This window comes from Balaenoptera ricei, chromosome 15, assembly GCF_028023285.1.
Source record: "Balaenoptera ricei isolate mBalRic1 chromosome 15, mBalRic1.hap2, whole genome shotgun sequence".
NCBI classification, from domain to species: Eukaryota; Metazoa; Chordata; class Mammalia; order Artiodactyla; family Balaenopteridae; genus Balaenoptera; species Balaenoptera ricei.
The window spans coordinates 47,459,632-47,483,706 of NC_082653.1; the positions used below are offsets into that span (position 1 = coordinate 47,459,632).

General features: G+C 44.5%; 1 protein-coding gene across 3 annotated transcripts in view; it reads left to right on the top strand.

The window, feature by feature from the left end:
• The window catches only part of RALGAPA2 (Ral GTPase activating protein catalytic subunit alpha 2), a 281,669-nt gene that overhangs the window by 132,454 nt on the left and 125,140 nt on the right, over nucleotides 1-24,075 (top strand). For all 3 annotated transcript variants that reach the window (XM_059898891.1, XM_059898892.1, XM_059898893.1), the window contains exons 24-26: nucleotides 17,713-17,841; nucleotides 21,753-21,881; nucleotides 22,985-23,043. In XM_059898891.1, coding sequence (XP_059754874.1) covers nucleotides 17,713-17,841; nucleotides 21,753-21,881; nucleotides 22,985-23,043 — 317 coding nt within the window. The remainder of the gene's footprint in view (nucleotides 1-17,712; nucleotides 17,842-21,752; nucleotides 21,882-22,984; nucleotides 23,044-24,075) is intronic.

Sequence of the window (24,075 nt, forward strand, 5' to 3'; positions counted from 1 at the left end):
TTTTTTAACAATGACTTACAGATTTAATGTCTTAATGCGATTTGTCTGTTAAATACATCAAAGTTAAATTCACTTTTAAGTACAGAGTTTACATCAATGCAAAATTATTGTTGCAAATTTGCATATAGAAATTTTGGGAAATGTGGGTCTATGTCATTTTCATCTATGATGTTGTATTATCGTGTCTTGCAACAAACCAAAAAGCACGAGGCCTCTCTCAGGTGGGGAAATAGGTTTTGTACCACCCCGAGGTGACCATCCAGCTACAGACTTGAGACCTCACCGTGTGAAGTCACAATACTGTCGGGTAACAGTTAAGAGCGTGGGCTTCCAGAGATAAACCCATGCACCTATGGTCAACTAATCTATGACAAAGGAGGCAAGGATATACAATGGAGAAAAGGCAGTCTCTTCAATAAGTGGTGCTGGGAAAACTGGACAGCTACATGTAAAAGAATGAAATTAGAACACTCCCTAACACCATACACAAAAATCAACTCAAAATGGATTAGAGACCTAAATGTAAGAGCAGACACTATAAAACTCTTAGAGGAAAACATAGGAAGAACACTCTTTGACATAAACCACAGCAAGATCTTTTTTGATCCACCTCCTAGAGTAATGGAAATAAAAACAAAAATAAACAAATGGGACCTAATGAAACTTCAAAGCTTTTGCAAAGCAAAGGAAACTACAAACAAGACGAAAAGACAATCCTCAGAAAGGGAGAAAATATTTGCAAACCAATCAACGGACAAAGGATTAATCTCCAAAATATATAAACAGCTCATGCGGCTCAACATTAAAAAAAATAAACCCAATCCAAAAATGGGCAGAAGACCTAAATAGACATTTCTTCAAAGAAGACATACAGATGGCCAAGAAACACATGAAAAGCTGCTCAACATCACTAATTATTAGAGAAATGCAAGTCAAAACTACAATGAGGTATCACCTCACACCAATTAGAATGGGCATCATCAGAAAATCTACAAACAACAAATGCTGGAGAGGGTGTGGAGAAAAGGGAACCCTCTTGCACTGTTGGTGGGAATGTAAATTGATACAGCCACTATGGAGAACAGTATGGAGGTTCCTTAAAAAACTAAAAATAGAATTACCATATGACCCAGCAATCCCACTCCTGGGCATATACCCAGAGAAAACCATAATTCAGAAAGACACATGTACCACAATGTTCATTGAAGCACTATTTACAATAGCCAGGCCATGGAAGCAACCTAAATGCCCATCGACAGATGAATGATTAAAGAAGATGTGGTACATATATACAATGGAATATTACTCAACCATAAAAAGGAACGAAATTGGGTCATTTGTAGAGACGTGGATGGACCTAGAGACTGTCATACAGAGAGACATAAGTCAGAAAGAGAAAAACATATGTCGTATATTAACGCATATATGTGGAACCTAGAAAAATGGTACAGATGAACCAGTTTGCAAGTCAGAAATAGAGACACAGGCGTAGAGAACAAATGTATGGACACCAAGGGGGGAAAGTGACGGGGGGGTGGTGGTGTGATGAATTGGGAGATTGGGATTGATGTGTGTATAAAATGGATAACTAATAAGAACCTGCTCTTTAAAAATAAATAAATAAAATTCAAAAAAAAAAAAAAAGAGCCTGGGCTTCAAGCCTTTCTGAGTACCAGGCTTGGTGTCCCTCTGATGAGCCAGGTGATCTGACCTCACTGTGCCTGGGCTCCCTTATCTACAAATGTAGGTAATTACAGCGCCGCCTCGGAGGGCCGTCGGGAGACTTTGACGGAGTAGAGCGTGTAACGCACTCGATTCAGGGCCTGGATGCGACAGCGCTCAGTGAGCACGAGCCCTCGCAGTGACGCTGAGGACAAGGAGGGGACAGCAGCCCCTCGACCAACCGAGCCCATTTTATTTTGCCGATATCTTGGGGTGTTGATTTTTTTCCCTTTCCCCATATATTTTCTTACTTTTGAACATAATAATTTGAGTAAAGAAATGTAACTAGGCATCATGGAATCTCAGACCATGGGGAGAAGTAACCCCTCCCCCTGCCATGGGCCAGACACAAGGAATGACATCTCCAGTTACCCTTTTGTGACTTGGACGTTTCTTGTGTGTCCTTGGCCATTGGCTCCCCTTCCACCTGCTCCCCGCCCCAGGCAGCGTGCCCTCTGTGGGATGGATGCCGGAAAGCTGGACCCTTGTGGCCCAGTCGACATCCAGCCAGGTTCCGGCCCAGCAGGGGCCCCGGTGTGGCTCTGGACAGCGAGTGGGGGCGGGACAGTTGTGCTGGGGCTGCACCTGCATCACTGGCCGCCGAGGCCCCGTGGGAACCACTCCCGGTGGCTGGTGCCTGGCTGTGCGGGGTTCCCGAGTGGGTCCTCCAGCATCCTGTGAGCCCTCTAACACCCTGATAGAAACCAGTCTCAGCGAGGGGAATCTGTCGTCTGCAAGTAAGGACCTGGCTTTGCCAGTGATGCCCTGCGAGGCGCCGGTGGTACGGGTTCCACACGGCTCCATATTTCAGGTGCTAAAGGCACTTGCAGCATTTCTTGTTTTCCCCTTTAATTTGTTTTGTAGCCGAGAATATTTAACTTGTTTTAGGAACATTTTGCTTTCATTCAACTTTACATTTCAATGCAACTTTAATTCAACTTTTCATTCGACTTTATATTCTAATGAACCTTTTCCACACCAATGTTAAAACATAATTCTAAACATCACGTATAGAGTGATATTCTGTCACAGAAGTCAAAATAGTTTGTGATTTTCTTAGTGGATGTTACAACCTCCTCTCATGAGGTATATGATGGAATAATAATAAACAGCCATTTGTAAAAAGATCCCTAGGGGGCCCTCAGTGAGCATAAGACTCAGCGGTGAGCCATGAAAGCAAGGTGCAGGGGTGACACTCGTAAATTGGCCATACCTGACTCTTTTAATAACCCCAGACAGCCTGTATCATGCAGTGATATGTAATAATTGCATCACCTTTTCTCAGACAGAGAGTTGTTCTTTGCTGGAAATTTAGATATAACTAGAAACATGTATGTTAGATATACATAAATTTGTAAATATATTTAAAGCTGAACATAAGTGAGCATTCAGCTTCAGAAAAAGTGAAGAATTAACATGTCACATTAAGGACCTGATTTGTCTCCTATCCAAGGAAATAATTCTAATACATCTCTGAAGTACTTCTGTACAGTGAGTGATTTTTACCAAGGTTTGAATTCATGGGATTTTAATTCAATGCTAGCAGGACAAAGTGCATATTTATAAATTTAAAGGTCCAACTGATATTTAGAGGATTAAAGAATAACCTTAATGTGTATCAGTAGAGGAACTTTAGAAGTCTACCTTAAAAGCTTTACTGAAATACAATTTTAAAAAACTGTAGGGTTGTACAATGAGTAAAAAAAAAGACTAATTCCAGGCCTTATTCCTAAGGTTTTTAAGAATGGGGAAATGTATATTCCAAGACTTCAGGATATCCGACGGCTTCAAAATATATTCAACTTTGACTTTAATGGAGGACAAGCCTCGTACTGGCAACTCACAGACCTGGGCGCTAGATTCAGCTCTGTCCCCTGTCGGCTGTGGGGACCTTGCGTGACCACAGGTGGTCAAGTGGTTGAGACGGACTGGAGGACCTCGGGGGCCCTCTCTTGAGCATTACTGGGTCCTCTGATTTATTGTTAGGCATTTTATTATTAGGGTCACATTGTCCTTTCCTAAATATAGTAAAAACTTGAATGATCTTTTCCTGTTGAATATTTTTCCCCACCACAATAAAGACCTAGTCCGGTTCTGAGGGCATATCCAGTGGTATGAGACCCACAGATAATGAGTATCCGTAATATCCATCCACTTGTGAAAAGGGCCAAGTGAGGGACACATACTTTAGGGAGGGAACTGTGTTCAACACCCCTCGAGCTCAGTTGGCTTGAAGGCAGCTCACAGGGGAGATGGGATTTGAGCAGGACTTTCAACGATGGTTAGGATGACGAGAAGCAGGATGGGATTTCACGGGCTGTGTTGAAGGAACAATGACCAGAGTGGTTTTGATTTAGTGCCAGATACGTAGATGGACATAATGCATGGACGAGGATCCAGGCAGCACTGGAGAGAGCCTTGGTTCGGAGCCATGTTCGTCCCACAGATAATGGGGAGCTGAGCACAGCACTCAACACGACCAAAAAGCATCTTAAGAAGTTTAAGGCACAGTGGTTCTGTGGGATGGATTAGGGTCAGGAGAGAGTGATGGCAACAGGCACAGAAAGGGACCAGGTAACGCGGGCCCAACAAGGGTTTATGTGCGTGTGTGAATTTATTTATTTATGTGTGTGTATACCTGTCTGTGTGCATATATATATATATATACTTGTGTGCACATGCATTTTGTGTATTTTGTGTGTGGAATATCGTGGACCGGTGGGGTGTCGGACTGAGTGGTAAGTGCCCCGAGAAGGCAGGGTCTCCTGGCACTATTGTCATGATCTCTCAAAGCAAGCGTTGGTTCAGAAAGGCAAGGTGATGAATTGAGAAAAGGTGAGGGCAGCGTAGGACGGGACCCCCTCCTCACCATGGACATCGCAGCACCAGGGCAGGCTCCACAGGTGTGTCAGAGGATACAGCCAGGGGTGTCCCCAAAGAATTCTCGCCTGTTGGGAAGTAGAAATGTATGGGAAAGATTTCCAGGCACATTTTCTCTCCACATAAGAGAACGTGTTTTCTAATCCTGTCGGAATTCAGATAGATGATGTGCAAACTGTAGATTTATTTACAGTCATTAAACTAGAACTTCTAAAAGTCTCAGTTATTTTGTGTTATGTTAGCCAGTTTTGCTACTATTTGTTTTTGAAAGTAATTAGACACTTAAAAAAAACTTTTATTTTTCTAAAAATATAATTCCTATTAGTTTGAATTTACTTTAGTCAAATTAAATGATCTTTTATTGAAATAAGAGTTTACTGTAGCAATAAACAAAACCTTCAAGTTTTACTTAGGTTTGATGGAAGAAGAATATATATAAGGATAGGCAGTGTATGTCAGTCCTCTCTTGACATGTATCGTTAAGTTAATAATAATTCTTATCATGTGCTTGTTGTACAAACTCAAGAGTGATGAAATGTAGCCTGTATCATAGAGTTAGTCTTGTATCATCAAGTAACATCCACTGGTTCCTGAGTGTTTCCCAGAAGGTTTCGTGAGAATGGACAAGCCATAGATTAGTCAAATTTCATCAAAGAAGATTTTATTATAACTTTGTTCAGCTCTCAGTGGCCATGGAGACTTAAGATAGATGACTGCACCAAAATAACAGGCTAGAGAGCTTTTTCCTTTTCTTTTCAGCTGTAAAACCAGTAATTATTTTCATTAAGCTGCAGACCGAGCCCACTGACACCTAAATAAGGAAAGTGGAAATATGTGAAAGGTAACAGATGGCGGAGGCTTCGGTTATGAGGGTAACACGTGTGCAGCGAACTTGTTCCACAGCTTTAAAAGGTGTAAGGTGATAGCATGGGGGGTGGTCCAGAGAGGAGAAGTCCACCTGAGAGGCGGACACTAGAGTTTTGTTTGATTTCCCTTTCAGAGCTGAAGATGTCAAGACTTTCTTTCAAGTAAATGCTATCAGTGAAGGATACGAATTATTTCTATTTAGCCATCAGAGTCTAATAAGCACGTACTGTGTGAAATACATTAAATAAAAATGCAATATAGTAGCAACTCAATATATGTGGAAAATTAAAAGATTTTATTCCTACTAAATACACTTAACCATGTAATGTTTAAGCTGGCCTGCATTTGTCAGCATAGAAAACGTTCTTTGGCCCTGAGGTCTCTCTGGAAGAGACTCTGCTGTGGTCTCTTGCAGACCAAGTCACCAGAATCTTCCTTCGGAGACTCTTCCCAGACAGAGTGGGCACTCCATCAATGTGTCGATTGACGGAGCATTGAAGGACTAACAGGAGAGCTCCTTAGCCCGCATGCATCCTGGGGAGGTGGGGTGACCGTGGCAGCTGAGCTGGACCTTTCGGTTGAGCTTTTGGCTCCGTCAGTTTCAAAGCAGGCATTGACCTTGCGCGGTGGGGAGCTCACCCACATTGACGGGAGAACGGTGATTCCTGAGATGCGTGGGGACTCCAGGGACATTGGGCGTGTTTGGAGACCTTCTGTTTGTCACAGTGGGTGGGGGCTGCACTGGCATCTAGTGGGTAAAGGCTGGGGATGTCACACACCCTAAGGCGCCCAGGACCACAGCAAAGACTTCACAGCCTGAAGTGTCAGCAGTGCTGAGGTTGGGAAACCCTGTCCTCGAAGAGAAGCTGTACAGGTGCCACCAGGCCCTGTGAATTAACCCACAAAGCTCGACAGGCATCAGAGGATGAAAGGCAGCTCTCAGTGTAACCAAGGACGTGAAAGCACACGAAGGTTTAACCAGGGAGACTAAAGCAAGAGAGGCAAGTGTTTTAGGTTGAACTGTATGGAAATTGCCAACATGAGACTGTTTCTCAAAAAAGGGGGGTGCAGTTTCCTACAGTTGAGCTGGTAAAGTTCCCCATTTATTTAGTTTTTCATTAATTAATTTATTTTTGGCTGTGTTGGGTCTTCGTTGTGGTGCACGGGCTTCTCATTGCGGTGGCTTCTCTTGTTGCGAGCACGGGCTCTAGGCATGCAGGCTTCAGTAGTTGCGGTACACGGGCTCAGTAGGTGTGGTGCACGGGCTTAGCTGCTCCGTGGCATGTGGGATTTTCCCGGACCAGGGCTCGAACCCGTGTCCCCTGCCTTGGCAGGTGGATTCTTAACCACTGCGCCACCAGGGAAGTCCCCCCATTTATTTTTTACTTTGAAGAAGTACAACATGGAATGAGCCGATTAATTCAGAGTCAACAAAAAATATCTGTGATGTGTTTTGCCCAGAGCCCAGTCTGAATGAGGGGTGGCCCTGCAGGCGTGAGTGGAGGGGCTGGGGGCTCGGTGGGGTCCTCTGCTCACCCATGCAGGCCTCCCGGGAGCCGACAGGGAACAGGTGACCAGAGCACAGACTGCGTGGCGCAGAGTCAGCCCACGGGCACAGATGATCGCTTTCTCCAAATGTCTGGGGCCCCAGTTCAGTCAGGGCAGGTGGCCGATTTGGGGTTTGCAAGCCTCTCACGCTCTGGGGAGACTTTCCAAGGCCACCTGGCCTGGCCGCCACACGCGCAGTCTGGGGAGAGGGACGTCCACTGTGGAGCTTGAGCCCTGACCTTGCGTGTAGGTCCCTGTTTCCTTGCGTCGGTGACCACATGGGCTTTTCTGGCTTGAGGTTCTTGTCCTGTGAAGTGGGGTCCTGACGACTCTCTCAGGGGCCTTGGAAAGGTGAGCACGGTGAGGCCCTGGTGCCGGATGGCAGAAGGGGTTCCCTGTGGTTGGAATATCTCTTGTTGACCTACAAGATCGTCTTTTCCCATTTAGAATTTGACGAAGATTTTTAAGAAAATTCACATTTTTTCTTTAGGCAGAGAAGAAATCAGAGGTTGAGAAAGAGATGGTTTCTACCATTTCAAGTACTAAATGGTTACTTCCGGCGAGGGATGCTTTAACTCCCATTTGGAAGGGAGTGATTTTTGAATGTAAGAGATTTTAAATCATGACTGTGATTTATGATCCATCAATGTTGGGTTTGGATACGAGGAAATAACGTCAAGAAGAGCATTTTAAATGGCAAGTTTTGTTTCTGTGAGAAAGTGCTCTCCTTGTGGGGAATAATCTCTTTTTGTCTGTTGATTTCTTTTTAACACATAACAATAAGTGGCAGGGTAATAATTGCAGATTGTTCAGCTATTAATGCTATTTACTGGAACACATTTCAGAGAGAACATTGTTTTCTAAAGAGACCGTGAACAACAGTTTTCTTTTGTTCTTCCATGGAAAAATACCCTTTGGTAGGTATATGTGGGCTAGAGAAATATTAGCGAGAGACCCTTTTAGTAATAAGACATTAAAATAAAATACCTACCTTTTTTTTTTTTTTCCTTCTCTTACTTGAGTCTTGGGTTGAGTGTGTGCAGTGTGGTGCGCCTGTCAAGACCCAGTGCCTTTGTGTCACCGATTTGCTTCCCCTCCTGGGTCCCCCTGGAGCATTGGCTGTTCCCCAGAGGATCCCTGTGCTCTTGGTCTGGCCTCACTCTCAACTGTGCACCACTGGCCCCTGCCTCTTAGAGGACATTGCTGGGAGGCAGGGGCCGTGCTTTACTCTGCCTCAGACCCCGCACAGCGGCTGCCATGTACCTTCAAGCCCAGTGTGCACTCAAGAAATTCGTCAGCTTACCGTTAGCTGTTTTTGTATGGAATTATCAGAATGACTTGGCTTTCATTTCAGACTCTCTTTCTAATGAATAGATTTTTAATCCAGTCTACTTCAAGTCAATTTTCAATCGATCCTTCAAAAATTAATATTTTAATGAGATTATGATTTAAAATGCTGCTGTAATTTAATGATAGCCATGATGTATGAGGCTTTAGAATTTACAAAATGCTTTCTCTTTTTACATTTATTTTTAAATGTTAATCGGGTATTCCTGGAATTTGAAGTGATGAGTCCTGTGTCAACTCTTTAGAGGTCAGTTAATTATTCCGGGTGGCCTGATTCCCTCCCGCTGTGCTCTGCTGGGATTTGTGCCAAATGGTCTCCGTCGCAGGGTGGGCAGCCGGGCTGGGTCTCAGGGTCGTTGATACTGCTTCTTTGTCAGTGGTTCTGGCCTGAGGTTTCTTCAGAATGGGGTTGACGGAGCTGGCTCCTCTGGTGATTTTTCTCTCAAATCTCAGCTATTCTTGGGAGCTCTTTGTCCAGAAGGAGTAGCAGTTGGACTTCTGTTGCCCAAGCGGAAACCGAAAATGGTACCAATTTGGACAGCTCTTTGTCCTCTGTCCAACGCTGGCGGGATGGTCTGTAGGCTCCCGGAATTGAATGACCACCGGGTTGTCCTCTTTTTTTTTTTTTTTTAACAGAACACAAAAATGTTGAAAGCCTCATTTGTGCTCCTATGTGCATGTGGAATAATTTTACTTTTAAGGAAGCAAATTAAAGAAACATGCATTTTGTGTTATCATAGAATGAAAAGAATGAGTAATCATCACATTCCAAAGTTTTTTTATTTTCTGGTGTGAGAACACACCAGAAGACATGGAAGCTCCAACAGAAATAGTTTTTCGTCTTTAACTTGTCCCTGGCCGTGGGCTGGGAGACAGCCAGCAGATCTCAGCAGCACCAGGCGGGCCTGAGAACCTGGCATCTCGACTCCAGCAGGTGAGGAGGGGGCGGGGGTAGACGCACTGGACGCTGGGCTTTAACAGCGTCAGAAGCCCTGGGTCTTGCAAGCAGAGTTGAAGCTACAGGTAAATGAACACAGAAGCCACACATGTTGTAGGTTCTCTGCATTTTCAGGGAAAAATACAAATCTCGATTTCTTGTTGCAACCCTAGGCAATTTCTTGGTGTCTTTCCGTAGAATATTTCCAACCACCCGCTCCCCACACCCGTGCCTGTGCACGCACACACGTGCACGCACACATGCACACACACGCACAGAGTTCGTTTCTAGCAGTTTCCTAGGAAGAATGCTTGGCAAAGTCTCCTTCCTATTCAGAAGGTCGCACTCCCTGACCTGGTTCCATCCTGTGATTGCACTTCTGTGCCAGTCAGGGCTGCATGTCTACTGTATACATTCCAGAAGCACATTTTTAAGTCACGGCAGCCATTTGTTGATTTCACTTGAAAGTATAGCTTTAAAAATATATGTGCGTGTTTCATCGATTCGTAGGCGAAGTGAATGAGATGAAAGAATAACTTGCACTGGAGAGCTGAGTATTGCCCTCCACGTGTGAGGCTCGCTGCTCACAGGTGTCCACTGGTGCCTCATCGGCCACAGACTCACAGTTTCTCTTCCAATAAAGACAAGGAGCGCACCTGGATTTGTGTCCAAACCTTGGGCACTTTCTGGCCTTGATCGACCTCCTACTCCATGTCTGTGAAATGGAAAGATCGAATGATGACCTTTTAGATCTTCTCTTAAGTTTTTATGGTCCCAAAGGAACAAGGTAAACACACTGTCACCCAGATTCATTAGAGATGTGTTTTCCCTCCTGGATTTCTGTACTTTGTCCTAAGATAACAGGAGTGTGGGTTGGGTTCTAGCGGGTCCCAGCGTGAGGGTGAGGAACTATTCTGCTTGGCATCAGGGGGGATGTCGATTATACCCGCCCTGCGCCTTTGCCATGGCCTTGGGCGGCGCCTGAGTGTGTTAAGCCTATGGTTTCCTCCAAGAATTTCTGTTCAGTATCCTAAGAAGAATATATTTCTAGCTGATGTAGTCCTGAGACAGGATGAACAGTGAACCTGGGAACAGTATGGCTGCCCGACTCTTTGGTACCTACATGAATTAGATGTGTGCATGGTTCATTCGGTGGGGTAATTACTACCTTAAGGATCCTGAAGGTACTCGCGTGATTAGGCGCCGTCCGTACGTTGCTAACCATCTTGTTATTGATGATGCCGTGACTCCCTGCTTCTGCTTCTGCTGCAGAACATGGTCAAAGCTGTAGAGGATGGGGCGGAGGAGACAGTGGAGAGACCTGATTCAGTTCGGCCTCTTCTGAAACGAGCAGCCGGTTGCCACAGAGAAAGCAGAGCTTAGTATCTTCCAACCCCCTCCTCCACCCCACCCCTGTCCCCTGGTAAATTCTTGGGATGCACAGATGCCTTTCTACGCAGACTTGGCTGTCAGGGGCGGTGGATCCTCTTCCAGAGCACGGCGTCCGTGTCCGGCGGGCTGAGCACGCGGTCTGTGCGCACGCGAGTCTAACGCAGCCTCCGGGCCACCCTCCCCCCGCCAAGCCCCCGCCACTTACCAGCAGCAGCTTCTTGAAGCTCTCACTTGCTAAAGTCTCGTCGCGAGGGGTTAATCACTGCTCTGGAGCATCTGCACCAGCCTCATTAGGCTGGCCTGTTGTGCAAACTGTCATGTCTCAGATTTGAAGCTTATCAGGGTCACGGCTAAGACAGTCCTTACAGAGGCAGGTCGAGGCATCTCCAGGGCCTGGGGCCGCGGGGGGCGGGTGGCAGCTGGCAAGTCACTTCTCTCTATGACCCTCCGACAGTGTCCCTCGTCTTATGGAATCATAAATGTGCCAGGATTTCCTGATGGGTTTGCCACCTCCCTGCCTGTCTCCCCTAGATCGTGGTGACAGCGCACAATTCTATGAATATATTAAAAACTACCGAGCTGTACACTTTAAAGCGTGAATTTTATTATAGGTAACTTACATCTAAAGCTTTTACAAATAACAAAAAGAAAAAGAAGCAGTTAAGACAACCCAGTAACATGTCAACTCCAGTATCAGATAAAATTCATATAGTGTTTCTTAAAATCAGTTAACCAATCAGTCTCCCCCTTTTCCTGAAGCAGTCAGCCAGTCTTCATCAGTTTAAAGGCGAGCTGAGTTTTTCTTCACAGATGAGGGATTAATTGTAAAACAATCATAAAAAAAATATTTGAGGCTCTCCTTTAGGGCTTGAGGGTTGTAGTGATTTTCTCTGCCATCTGCCCTCTTGTTCTGTCACTGATCCCATGCACAAGGTCAAAGCAGCAGCTCCTGCGACCGTCAGAAGTTTTTGTGTTTGTCACGCCCTCCTTTGCATGCTGCCATGTCTTCTCCGGAGCATTCCTCACGGCGAGAAGTGCAAGGCGATTTTGTTTCTCCAGATGCAGAACCCAATTACTCTGTCCTGTCATATTTCTCGCGGCCTTGGTAACATAGTTACACCCAGAGAAGTAACATTTGTCCAGCACATATAAAAATCTCTGCCTTTTCTCCAAACAGATTACACCACAGTTGGCCTTTTGAACAGAGAACGTATCGCAGGTACCACGTATGCCTTGGCCCAGATCTGGAAAGTAATTTTTAAGCTTTGTCCTGCTATGTTTTTATTTCCATTGACTTTTCTGGAAGGGCGGTGCCCGTGACATGATCTGTTGTGCTTTTCTTAAAGGCCATAATCATAAAGCCTTTCTTTTTATCGACAAAAACCCCTCCCTGAACCAATGTAGAGCCTGGACAGGCCAGGTCGCAGCTCATACTATGTAGAGGAGGTCTGTGCCGCTGTTGAAGGAGCAGACACCCAGCAGCAGAAGAGAGAACACCAGGCCTTGGACTTGGAGGGCTCTGCAGATCTGCCCTTCCTGTAACTAAGACTTTTTTGTCACTCAGCGTATCTGAGCCTCGCCAATAAGGCGATAACTGATACTTACAAATTTGTCTTCGAGGTCCTGCAGGATCACGTCTGCCTATTTAATTGTTAAAGAAAGCTTAGATTATATCCAGGGGTAGTGTTAAAAGTATCCCTCTGCCTTCGCATCTTCTGCTAATTAGTAATTCCACTTGGGTGTGGAATGAACGGGATCTTTCTGTTAACTAGATTAATGGGATAACCAGATCCGAACAGTCCCCATCTTCCCAAACAAAAGCACTTCCTGTAGAATATTCTAGATAAAAGGTATCTTCTGAAAAATAGCAATGAAATCATTAATTGTTTAACATTTTCATTTTCTTCAAAGTGAAAGGAGGAGTCCAGTGACTTTGCACACAGGGGTTCTGTTTCTGAACAATTCCGTTTGGCCTCCTGGAAGGTCTGAGTGACTTTCGGTGGAATAACCGGATCTGTTTGCTCCGAGGAGCGGGGCGCAAGTCCTCTGAGGAAGCAGGGAGACAGATGGCCAGCTATTGTGTTACCACCATCATCTGCTGGGCCGTGAGCAAATATTAAGTGAATAATATATATGTAATTGGTGTGAAAGTACAGTCGCAACATTTCTAATTCCGTCTGAAGGATGGCTACTTCTTGAACATTTGTATTTCGTAGAATACTATATTGAAATGTTTCTGTTTACAGGGTTAATCCATTTTAAACTGCTTTAAAGTGAACATTTTCCCCCATTTTTGACACCACTGTGCAATATTTTGGATTGAAATGGCCCGTAATGGCCCTTTTTTATTTTCCATAACAACATGAGCACTGAATTATAGCTGTGCAATTATGTAAACAATGGAAATGCTTCCAGAATGAATCCTTCCTTTTAAATTTTCATTTTGTGTAATTGTTGGAAGGTTTGGAGCCATAATAAACAAAATTATTTTACACATTTATCGTTCTAAAGGTCAATTATAAGAGAACTAAAGAAACAACACTATGCAAAATGAATAAACCAATTTCTGCTGCCATCGCCATATGTTTTTCTTATCACTTATGGTTTTTCCAGTTACTGTGTACATAGCGTCCAATTAAAGCGATTCATTTACTAGGCTGAATGTGGTTTGTGTTTATAGAACTGTGCTGTGGAGGGGAGGAAACAACATGCCTCTGTTTGAATTACCTGATTTTTTTGTAAGATCAGTGATAAGAGACAGATGTTCTCACCAGTTACTTTCTCATAAACCTGAATCTTTGGATAAGCTGCAAATTCACAGCTATCATCTTACAATCCAGTTTTCACACTCAGTGTGTAGCATGCGTGTGGACTTGTAACCAAAAATGAGAGGAAAATACTCGTTTGGTGGTCCGTTCCTCATATTACAGCATTTTGCGGATTGAATTTTATTTTCTCTGAACAAAAAGCATGCGAAAGAGTTTCATGCTGGTCAATTTTCAAGAATAAGCTTAATTCCTATTTTAGAGTCCATCTTTTCATTGAGCTTATAGTTTTGCTTATTATTTTCAGTCTGTTTAGAACGCGGAAAAGAAACTAATTTTTGCTACCAGACTCACTTGATTGGGTCCATTCTAGAACTCCTTAGAAGAATGGACTCTTGAATATCTAAAACAGAACATTTTCCAGTTTTTATTTCATTATTTGCCCTATAAATTATATACAATATGGCTAATTGCTGTAACACTTTGCAAAGGATGTTATTGGAGAGAATTAGTTTTTAGGGTTTTTTAACTTCTGGGAGAATGTAATCTAAGAGGCTTTGGGGATCACCTTTGAAATGTTTTAAAAAGCTCTTTCTGAGTATCAGCAAAATAGTAGTTCACGGAATTCTACAAAGTAAATTCTAGAAAGTAAAAATCCTTCATAGTCCTTCCCTTTTATTTTTACTCTGTTTACTTCTGTGTGACCCTCTTCAGTTTACAAGGCATGTGTTCACATCTCTCCCGTTACCCACAAGTCCAGGGGGAATCAGTCCCCTCTGTGGAAGAGAAACGAGAAGCTCTAAGCTCGACATGACCTGTCCACGGTCACATACACGAGGCCTTGACCCCAGGCCTGGGGCTCTTTTCACTCTGCCAGAGTCTGACTTGAGTACAGAGGCATTTCCCACCATGATCACAAAGGAGGGGGCACTGAATAGCCCTGAGTCGAACCCAGGGAGCCATGGCCCTGGCTCTGCCAGCCCTGTGACTCCTGGGCAGGTGGCTGGAGCGGGCACAGAACTTCTCTCTCCACCCAGGATGCAAACCACACTGTTAACAAGGAGACCCTCCATCTGACGGGGATGTTTAGCAAAAACTCAGTAGCCTTGGTTTACCATAATTGTACTGATTTAAGGGTTATTTTCTACGTATGCCAGGATACGAGTTTTCCAGAATACTCTTATTTACATGAAAAAAAAGTGAGTTACTTTGAAAAACAGACAAATCATGTTCACTTTGGACTTGAGTAGGACAAAAAGCATGAGTTTTGTACGTGAATAATTTGTGTTTGGGAAGCACCGTCCTGTCTGGTCTCCCTGAAACCCCAGGACCCAGGAGAAAGCTTCAGTCTCAAGATTTTCATTTTCGCAAGGATTCCGGCTATCGCCGTGGTCTCAGTGTGTGGAGAGGAAGGCTCCTACCAGAAGTGCCGGGAGCACTTTGTGGACGTCCCTCTGCTGGGAAGATGCAGCTGCTCTCCTTCGAGCACCACAGTTATTCCTAATTTCAAAATGTTGTCACAAAGATTGTAATCTTTGGGTTGTTCCATTTCAGTGTGGATAAGCAAAATAAGCAAGCATATGGCCCTAACTTGGACGACTGGCCATACAGCCCCCTCTTAAACCCCCATGTTAACCCCAGCCCAGAGCTGCTGTAACTGGCGGCCTCACTTCTCCTGGGGGCCGCCTTCCGTGGGTGGCGGGCAGGCTAGGCCAGCCATCTGTTATTTTGCCTTCTCTTTCCAACCTTCTCGCCCGTAGAAACAGGTTCCGTTGAAGAGACTGGCCGAGGTCCAGGGGGTGGGGAGCCTGTGACTTTCTCTTGCACACATTTTCTGCTGCCTTCAGCATCAGTGGCAACTTAGTCATTTCTGGGAATGCCCCATTTCCAGCTCATTGCCTTGACGCATCTGAATCTTGTGAAACAAAATGGATTTCATGTATAAATTCTGGCTTTAGCTTGTTAAAGGATTTAGTTCATAATTCCCATAAACGTATCCCAGAAAACCCTTTTTTAAAAATTAAACCTCTCAATTCCAGTGGTGAAAAATCTGTGATTTAAGTATGTGCTAAAGATGTTAAAAACCCACAGCGTTCAAGGCTCAGTTCCTCCTCTCAACAGATGGAATTAACACAAACCTAACAAAGTTAACATCATGGTTGTTTGCATTATTAATCTTCCCACGCACGGCATTCTGCTACCTTGCGAGCCAGGTTTGCACGAATCCTTTCGTGGCAGCAGATGTCAACAGAAGCGTGCTTCCATCTGCTGCCCGAGACCTTGATGCCTGACACCCCGAGACGAGGCCCAGCACAGAGCGTACCTCTGTGAGTAATTACAGGTGTGTGGTGAGGAGCCCAGGGCATTAATCAGAGGCTTCATTATGAAAAAGGTGGATCTTTTGTTCTGCGCTCGGAGCGGGAGTTGACCACACACTTTCTAAACTGCACTGTCCATCTGCTCAGCCCCTAGAATGTTTGCCTTGGCTGATGTGGACACTGAAATGTATCAAAGGACGTGATTACAGCAGATTTAAACATTAACCCGGGGGAAGCATGGTTCGGGTTTTTCTTTCCTCCTTCCTTCCTCCCTTTTATCTATTTATCTGTTTGTCTCTCTGTTTATTTTTGGTATAGGAGAAAGTCTGCTGAAATGCTAAAACCTTAAGTTAGTACTTGCTAAATAATTTACCATATAAGAGTTCTAATAGAGTAAAGCACTGCGCCGTCATTTTAAGGACACAAACAGCATGATTTGTAGACACTAAATGAGCCTGCTATGTGAGGAAGAAGTCTTAGAAAAAATGTTTTGTGAACACCTAAAAGTTCTCTTTTAAGATTACAAGTTGTTCAATGAGGTTATTTTTATGAAAAAGGACTTAATGTGTTAGAATCGAGCACATTGCTATCCCTTGCTCTAATTTAATCAAGTTAAATCAGGATTATTTTAAAGGATTTTCAAATAGGTACACTGAAATTTGAGAAAACAAACCAGAGGTTTTTGGGGGCTTTTTTTTGTTTTTTTGTTTTTTTTGGTATTTTGCTTCTTGTATTTTGCAACTAACTCTAGGTTATATAACTACAAGTCACATAACTGCAGCACTTCAGTACATTGGATGAATGCACTTGTCCTAGAACTGCATAAAAGCAGTTTGTGGTTTTCTTACTAATCCCCTTTGCACACACTCGCACAGATGGCTTCAGAGACGCGTCCTGGCCGTGGATGGCACGAACGCTGTCCAGGAGAAGAGCCCTGGTCTGCCACGGGCTGGAATGAGGCAACGCCTCAGAACAGAGCTGGCGGGCAGGGGCCAGCCGGCCACCCACCAGTGAGAGGCCCTTCCAGACCCAGGGACACCAGGTGTCTGGGGGGGAGATGGTCCACACGCAGCACTGCGCACACGTGCCTTGCCACCCACTTCTACCAGGAGCCCCACCGACCACCTGACCTTGGCGCGTGACCCGTCCCAGCGGGATCCACACTCCCATTGTTTCACACGGGAGTCGCCCGAAGAATGCAAGTTTCCATCTCTGCCTACTTCAGGAGTTTGTAATAGAACAGTGTGCTTTGGCTTTTGAGAATTGAAGAAGATGGGAAGTGATAGGTGCTTGCAGGTTTCATTTATTTATCTACCTCAACACTCCTGTAGCTTGTCCGAGGAGCCCACCTGTACATGGAAGATGGAAGAGTGTCTAGTCCCAATGCCACAATTCAGGTCTTGGACAAGTCACCCTACAGTTGAGGGTCTCCATCCTCTCACGTGTAAAATGAGTACAATAGCCCCTGGACTAGCTCATCTCCTGGAACCCTTTTCACTGAAAAAGTTCCGTGGTCTGTGTTCTTTTATTTTTTTATTTTTTATTATTTATTTATTATTTTATTTTTGCCTGTGTTGGGTCTTTGTTTCTGTGCGAGGGCTTTCTCCAGTTGCGGCAAGCGGGGGCCACTCTTCATCGCGGTGCGCGGGCCTCTCACCATCGTGGCCTCTCTTGTTGCGGAGCACAGGCTCCGGACGCACAGGCTCAGTAGTTGTGGCTCACGGGCCTAGTTGCTCCGTGGCATGTGGGATCTTCCCAGACCAGGGCTCGAACCCGTGTCCCCTGCATTGGCAGGCAGATTCTCAACCACTGCGCCACCAGGGAAGCCCTGTGTTCTTTTAGATAATCTCACAGTAGTCATATGTACGGACAAACTGATGACTTTGGAATTTTGGTCTGGAAACTTACAGTTGTGTTTTCTTTTCTCCCCTTCTAGGATATCTTAAATACCATTGTAAGGCACTGCCCACCCCGCTTCTTCTCCCTGGGTTTGCCCGGCTTCTCCATGCTGGTGGGGGACTTCATCACGGCCGCTGCCAGGGTCCTCAGTGCAGACACGCTGGCGGTGAGTGCGACAATGCTCAGCGTCCCGGCTCCCAGGAGGCTTCACAGCGGCTAACAAGGTTCAGATTTCTCCACTCCTAACAGGTGTTGACTCATTAGTGCAACGTGAAACCGGGCTCTCGGGTAGATGCCCTGGCAGCTGATGTGTGAAATTGTAGGATAAGATGACACACTGGTAGTGGAAAGGCGTTTCATCAAAAGGCCAGAGTGAGTGTGAGAAATCATGTCCTCACTAATATTGCAGCACATTTACACAGTCAGCGGCAGGACTGGTCTCCTAGAATCTTATTAGCATTTTTCGGTAAATGGTGGCACAGACACTAATGTCTGTGGTCAAGAGAGAATTTTAAGTGTACATCATCAATAAGGTTTTCTTTCCTATTATTAAGCCTTAGTTATTATAAGTCGAATAGAAAATATTTTCTTAAAATGTTAGAACACTAAAATTTTTAACCAGAATATTAATATATATCTTTGGATTCATATGCCATAAAACTCTGGCAGAATTCTTGTACTAAGAAATTAGAAGCAAGTGGACTAAGTGAGCGCTAAGGGCTACGAGAAGAATTGATTTGTAATCTCCACATTTACCTCCACCATTACGGCGATGTATTAACGCCTTTGAGAGGACACTGTCACCCATTTCAATTTAAAGGCCTCTCACAGTTGTGCTCTGTACAGCTGTTACCTGTTCAGAGCCAGTTTTCCCTTCTTTAAATGGTGTAAATAAAACTAGCTTTACTGTTTGCCAGGGACTTGTATTGAAATCAATGTGAGTATCTAGCTATCTAAATTTTGTTTGACACGTTGTTACTTTTTTTTTTTAAATTATTTTATTTATTTATTATTTTTGGCTGAGTTGGGTCTTGGTTGCTGCGCGCGGGCTTTCTCTAGTTGCGGTGAGCAGGGGCTACTCTTTGTTGCGGTGCGCAGTCTTCTCATTGCAGTGGCTTCTCTTGTTGTGGAGCACGGGCTCTAGGCACACAGGCCTCAGTAGTTGCGGCACGCAGGCTCAGTAGTTGTGGCTCACGGGCTCTAGAGCACAGCCTCAGTAGTTGTGGCGCACAAGCTTAGTTGCTCCGCGGCATGTGGGATCTTCCCGGACCAGGGATCGAACCCGTGTCCCCTGCATTGGCAGGCGGATTCTCAACCAGTGCGCCACCAGGGAAGCCCCGTTGTTACTTTTTTATTCTACTTATTTCTTCACTGCAGGGCAAATTCAAACTCCAACCCTGGGTTTTGAATTAAATTGTTTTTAATACTTTGTATAGCTGGTATTTCATGCTGGCACTTTCATGCACTTTTTCTTCTAGGGGTAAATTAAAAAGCAGAGGGGAGGGAAGAGAGACAGGAGCAAAAGGGATGGATGAGTGAAAAGAAGGAAGGAAGAAGGAAAATGTTAAATTTGTTCAACTGGTTTTTTTTTGTAAAGACTATGACAACTTTTCATACTTATTTCTGAAAAACTGTAGGATAATCATTCTCAAGGAACCTTCTAATTTACTTTTAATCATTCAAATCAACATTGAAAAAACTTTGGGAAAAAAATGGAAAAACTTTGGAAAAAACAGGATATAGGAAGGAAAATACTTTATTGAAATTTTCCTTACTTGCTCTGAGAGTTTCCTGTGAAAATGCTGGCGCCCTTTCTAGTGATAATATCATGCACGGTGGTCATTCTCTGTGAAAATTTATCTTTCGGCTAGATGAGCTATTAAAGTGGCCTTCCAAAACATTTGTTTAAAGAGAAAGAGAGAGAGAGAAAATATGAGAATGTGAGTGTAAGATTTATTTTACATAAAGGAACAATAACTCTGAATTACTTTGAATCACTCTCTCAGTTTAAACTTGAGGTTTAAAATTGTAAGAGAACTAGTGAGAGGTGTTCGGATAGGGACACACCTGCTCAGTCAAAATTTTCCATTAACACAAGTTAATAACAAGCCTGGAGGACTCCTGCTACGTAGATCTGCCTGCTGAGGCCACGAGGGAAAGAGAAACGCGTGCACAAGTACCCAGGAGGTGGGGGAAGATCGTGCTCAGCAAACATTGTTATCACAGCTCCAAACTAGAGCCGATCCGAAAGTCCACCAGCGGCAGAGTGGATGCATCCTGATGTGCACACGGCGTGGGATATTACCTGTAATTCTCTTCCCGTTCTCCATCCTGCAGCCCTGCCCAGCCAGGCCCGGGGTCCTTCCCAGCATTGCGGGTACTAGTCATCCATCCTGGGGCAACAGACTCACGGGCCTCACTCTTCTGTGTGTAAATTGGGGCTCACCACAGGCCCAGTACCCAGGCAAAAAAATTATCTAGATTTACTCCGTTCTTTGAATAAAGCTGCGTTAACAGCTCTTTATTTTATGTAGGAGCTATTGTTTTGTATCCAGTGGTTACAGAGTCACACACGACTTAGGGGAAAAAATCAGCCTCAGCGAGGTTCAAACCAAGACTGTCTGGTGGGTCAAGACAACCGTTAGTGAAGGCCGAAAAAACAAGGCTGTGGGAGAAACACTGACTGCGGACCTACTATATGCCAGGACCTGGCCTGCGTAAGTGTGACAGGGCCCCCATCCTCCAGGAATCGGACAGGTAAACTAAGCGTTAATATTTGCACGTAAGTTTCTAGCAGCCACAATTGAAGCACCTCCAGAACCCAGAGGGGTGCCAGTGTGGGACCAGTTAATTCTGCATGATGAGAGCTGGAAGGGAAGGCATCTGTTAGAAAAGTCTTCATGGAAGAAGCGAAGCTGACGCGGAGACCTGCAGGGTGGTCCCTGTCCGTCCGTGAATGAGGACCGTGACCACCACCTTGTCCCCAGGTGGTGTTTACTGGGCATCCTCGGGGGAGAGAAGTGACGAAGACTGTCTGCCCCCTGTCTTCATGGGGAATGCAAACATCAAATGAATACATAACGCGTCATCAGGAAGTGATGAATACCAAGGGAAAACCCAAAGCAGGGATGCTGGAGGACAACAGAGGTGGAATGACACGATGTCTTGAATTCGCTTTAAAACTGAAAGTGGAAAACTTTTAAACAAATTTTAAATATTGAAATGAAAAAAATGAAGAGATAAATGAGGCAAGAGTGATAACATCTTGAATCTAGGCATTGGGTGCATGGATATAATATTCTGTCTACTTTTAAGTTTAGAGATTTTCTTAACAGGAAAATAGAGGAAGGTAAAGGCAGCAGGTAAGAGGGCAGTGATGGAGGCTGGGTGGTGTCACACGGAATCACAGGACCCTGTGGCGAGGGGGAGCTTGTCAGCGGAGATGCCTTCTGGACCCCGAGTGGAGATGGCAAACAGGTAGTCGGATCTACAGATCTGGACTCAGGAAGGAAGCCAGGGCTACCAAGAGGTGCTGAGGGGCCGACGACATGTAGGAGGCATTTAAACCCTCGGGTCTGGACATCCCGGACGAGTTGAGTGTAGATCTCGGAGGGAAGAGGGCCGAGAACTGCACTCAGCACCCTAGAGTCTACATCCTGAAGAAGCGAAGGGTTCCAGCAAGGAGACTGTCAGGTCCCCTCGGGAACCAAGAAAGGTGTCCAAGCGATGAGAGGGCTCCCAGGTGCATGGGAGCTGTCAGCTGCATCCCCTGCCATGGGGGGTTGGGTGAGACCAGGCCTGGATGGGAACTGGTGGGTCTTGTGTTGTGGAGGTCACGTAACGAGAAGCTGTGTTCTCACTGACTGACTTTGAAAAACCTGAACATTTTGGTGTTAGTAGTTTCAAATCTTTGTATTTAAAAAACGAAGTAAAACAGTAAACAGTAAACTTCACCCCTGATGCCGTTGCCCCAGCAGGGCTGCCTCAAAATCATGAAAAAGTAAAACATGTTGTTGCTTATCTAACGTTTATAACCAGAAGGAAAATGTGTGTCTCACTTCCCTTTGCCATGTGCAGGCCCCTCGTTTGGAAGCCCTCACCATTCTCGGGTCTCTGGTCTGCTTTCCCAACACCTACCGCGAGATCCCTCTGTGGCAGCCGGTGCCCGAAGTTACTGAAGTCACCAGGGGAACGGAAGATGTCAAGGTACGTGATGCAATGACCGAATCTCAGGTTAGCATCTTCTATAAATTTATTTATTTATTTTTTAGTTTTGACTGTGTTGGGTCTTTGCTGCTGTGCACGGGCTTCCTCTAGTTGAGGCGAGCGGGGGCTACTCTTCGTTGTGGTGCGCGGGCTTCTCATTGCGGTGGCTTCTCTTGTTGCAGAGCCCGGGCTCTAGGCGCGCAGGCTTCAGTAGCTGTGGCTCATGGGCTTAGCTGCTCCGCGGCATGCGGGATCTTCCCGGGCCAGGGATCGAACCCTTGTCCCCTGCGTTGGCAGGCAGATTCTTAACCACTGCGCCACCAGGGAAGCCCTGGTTAGCATCTTCTAACTCGAGCTGTGTGGTTCTCTCTTCCATTATTATGCATTGAGCTGCTTATCCCTGAAAGTTTTGCTATATCGTTTAGATGTATCAGTTTTTTTAGAAGACTGGTTTTAGGGGGATTAAATGAACTAGATGGAGAGTGATGGTTAGGTTCCTTGGGTGTTTTTTATTAGATCTGTTTATCATGCCTACGGATCATGATTATGTAATGAATCATTCTTTGTAATAATTTTATTAGTTTAACTCTGCTGCATTAGTGCATCAAATGAATTTATAAGAAATAATTGAAATAAGCTAAACATTCTATCCCATTGTTGGCCTGATTAAAAACTACTACTATTTGAGGTTCTAAATTAATCCTTGGAGAATAAAATTAAACAGTCTCTCCTCAGCTGACTTTGGGGCAAAGAAAAATGCTTTTCAAATCAATCAATCAATTTATCTATCTATAGTACACAAGTACAACATGTAATTCAGTGTACGATGTATAATCCAGTTAAAGTAAAAGAAAACCGAGATTTTTCCTATGATGAAGAGTCATTTGCTGTGCTTGGTTTTTATTGTATACACAGAAACGCTCTTCCCTAGGCAGGCTCAAAGCCCTGGGAGCCCCCGGCTGAGACCACCTTGCTGCTCCCCTGAGCCCCTTGTGTCCTTTCCCCAGTCCTTCAGTGGCCCCTCGCTGCCTAGAATGAGGACAGAACATGTGGGAAATCAACTACTAACCAAGGTTTTTTTTTACTTCATTTTGTGTTTTTAGCACTACCTCATAAGTATTTTACTGAAGAATGCCACAGAGGAACCAAATGAGTGTGCAAGGTAAATACTAAATAAAAGGTAAACTAGTTTAGAATTTTAAGATACACATTCATGTGTAATCAGTCAATGTTAAAAATACTTATTCTTTCACATTACTCTTACACTAAAAAGTACAGTAAGAATTATGTGGGGAAAATGCTTTATTAATTTTTTAAAAGGTGCCATTATTAAGTGAAAAGCACAAAGTGTAGATGATTGTGTGTAGCATATGCTACCTGTTGTGTAAGAAAAAGCAAGATTGTGCATACGTAGGTGTATTCCCTGATATTTTTAACAAGGAAGAAAATGGAAGGATAAACCAAAACTTATAAAAATGATGTAGTTATAGGGTAGTGATTCTCAATCGGCAGTGATTTTGTACCCCAGGAAACATTCAGCAATGTCTGGAAACATTTTGGTTGCTTCCACCAGGCATCTGAGGTTGCTGGCAGTCTGTGGCCAAGACAGGAGGTTTTCTGGGGCATGTACAGAGTGAAAAGTTCCTACCTGTTCTCCCCACGTAAAGCCCGGAGCTGGGAGCACTGGTGGAGGGCACACCAGTTTCTGATCCTCCACCTCCAAGCTTGTAAGGTCACCAGAAACCCAGCTCCGCCCCTTGCTCATGTCCTGCTCCCTCCGGGCCGGTTCCAAGAGAACAGCTGGCACTTGCACTGTCTTGTTAGCTGTCCGATAATTTTCAAGGGTTTTTTCTTTTGTATTTTGTCTAACTTCTTCACTTATCTTCAGTGGACAGTTTAGTCACAATTTTCTAGTCTGCCATTACCAGAAGCTGTAAATTCATGATCACTTTGATAATATTAAGTAACCTTGCATTTGGGGACAAACCCAACTTGGTTTATACAGCACTGGATCTGATTTGACTAACATTTTGTTCAGGAAAGTTGCATTTATATTCATGGCCTTTAATTTTCTCTTCCCATCCTGTCCATCTCAGGTTTGATTACAAGGTTATATAGTCTCACAAAATGAGCGAGGTGCTGTTTCATTCTGTTTAGTCAGCAAGAGTTTTTGTAAAATTGGAGTTGATAGTCT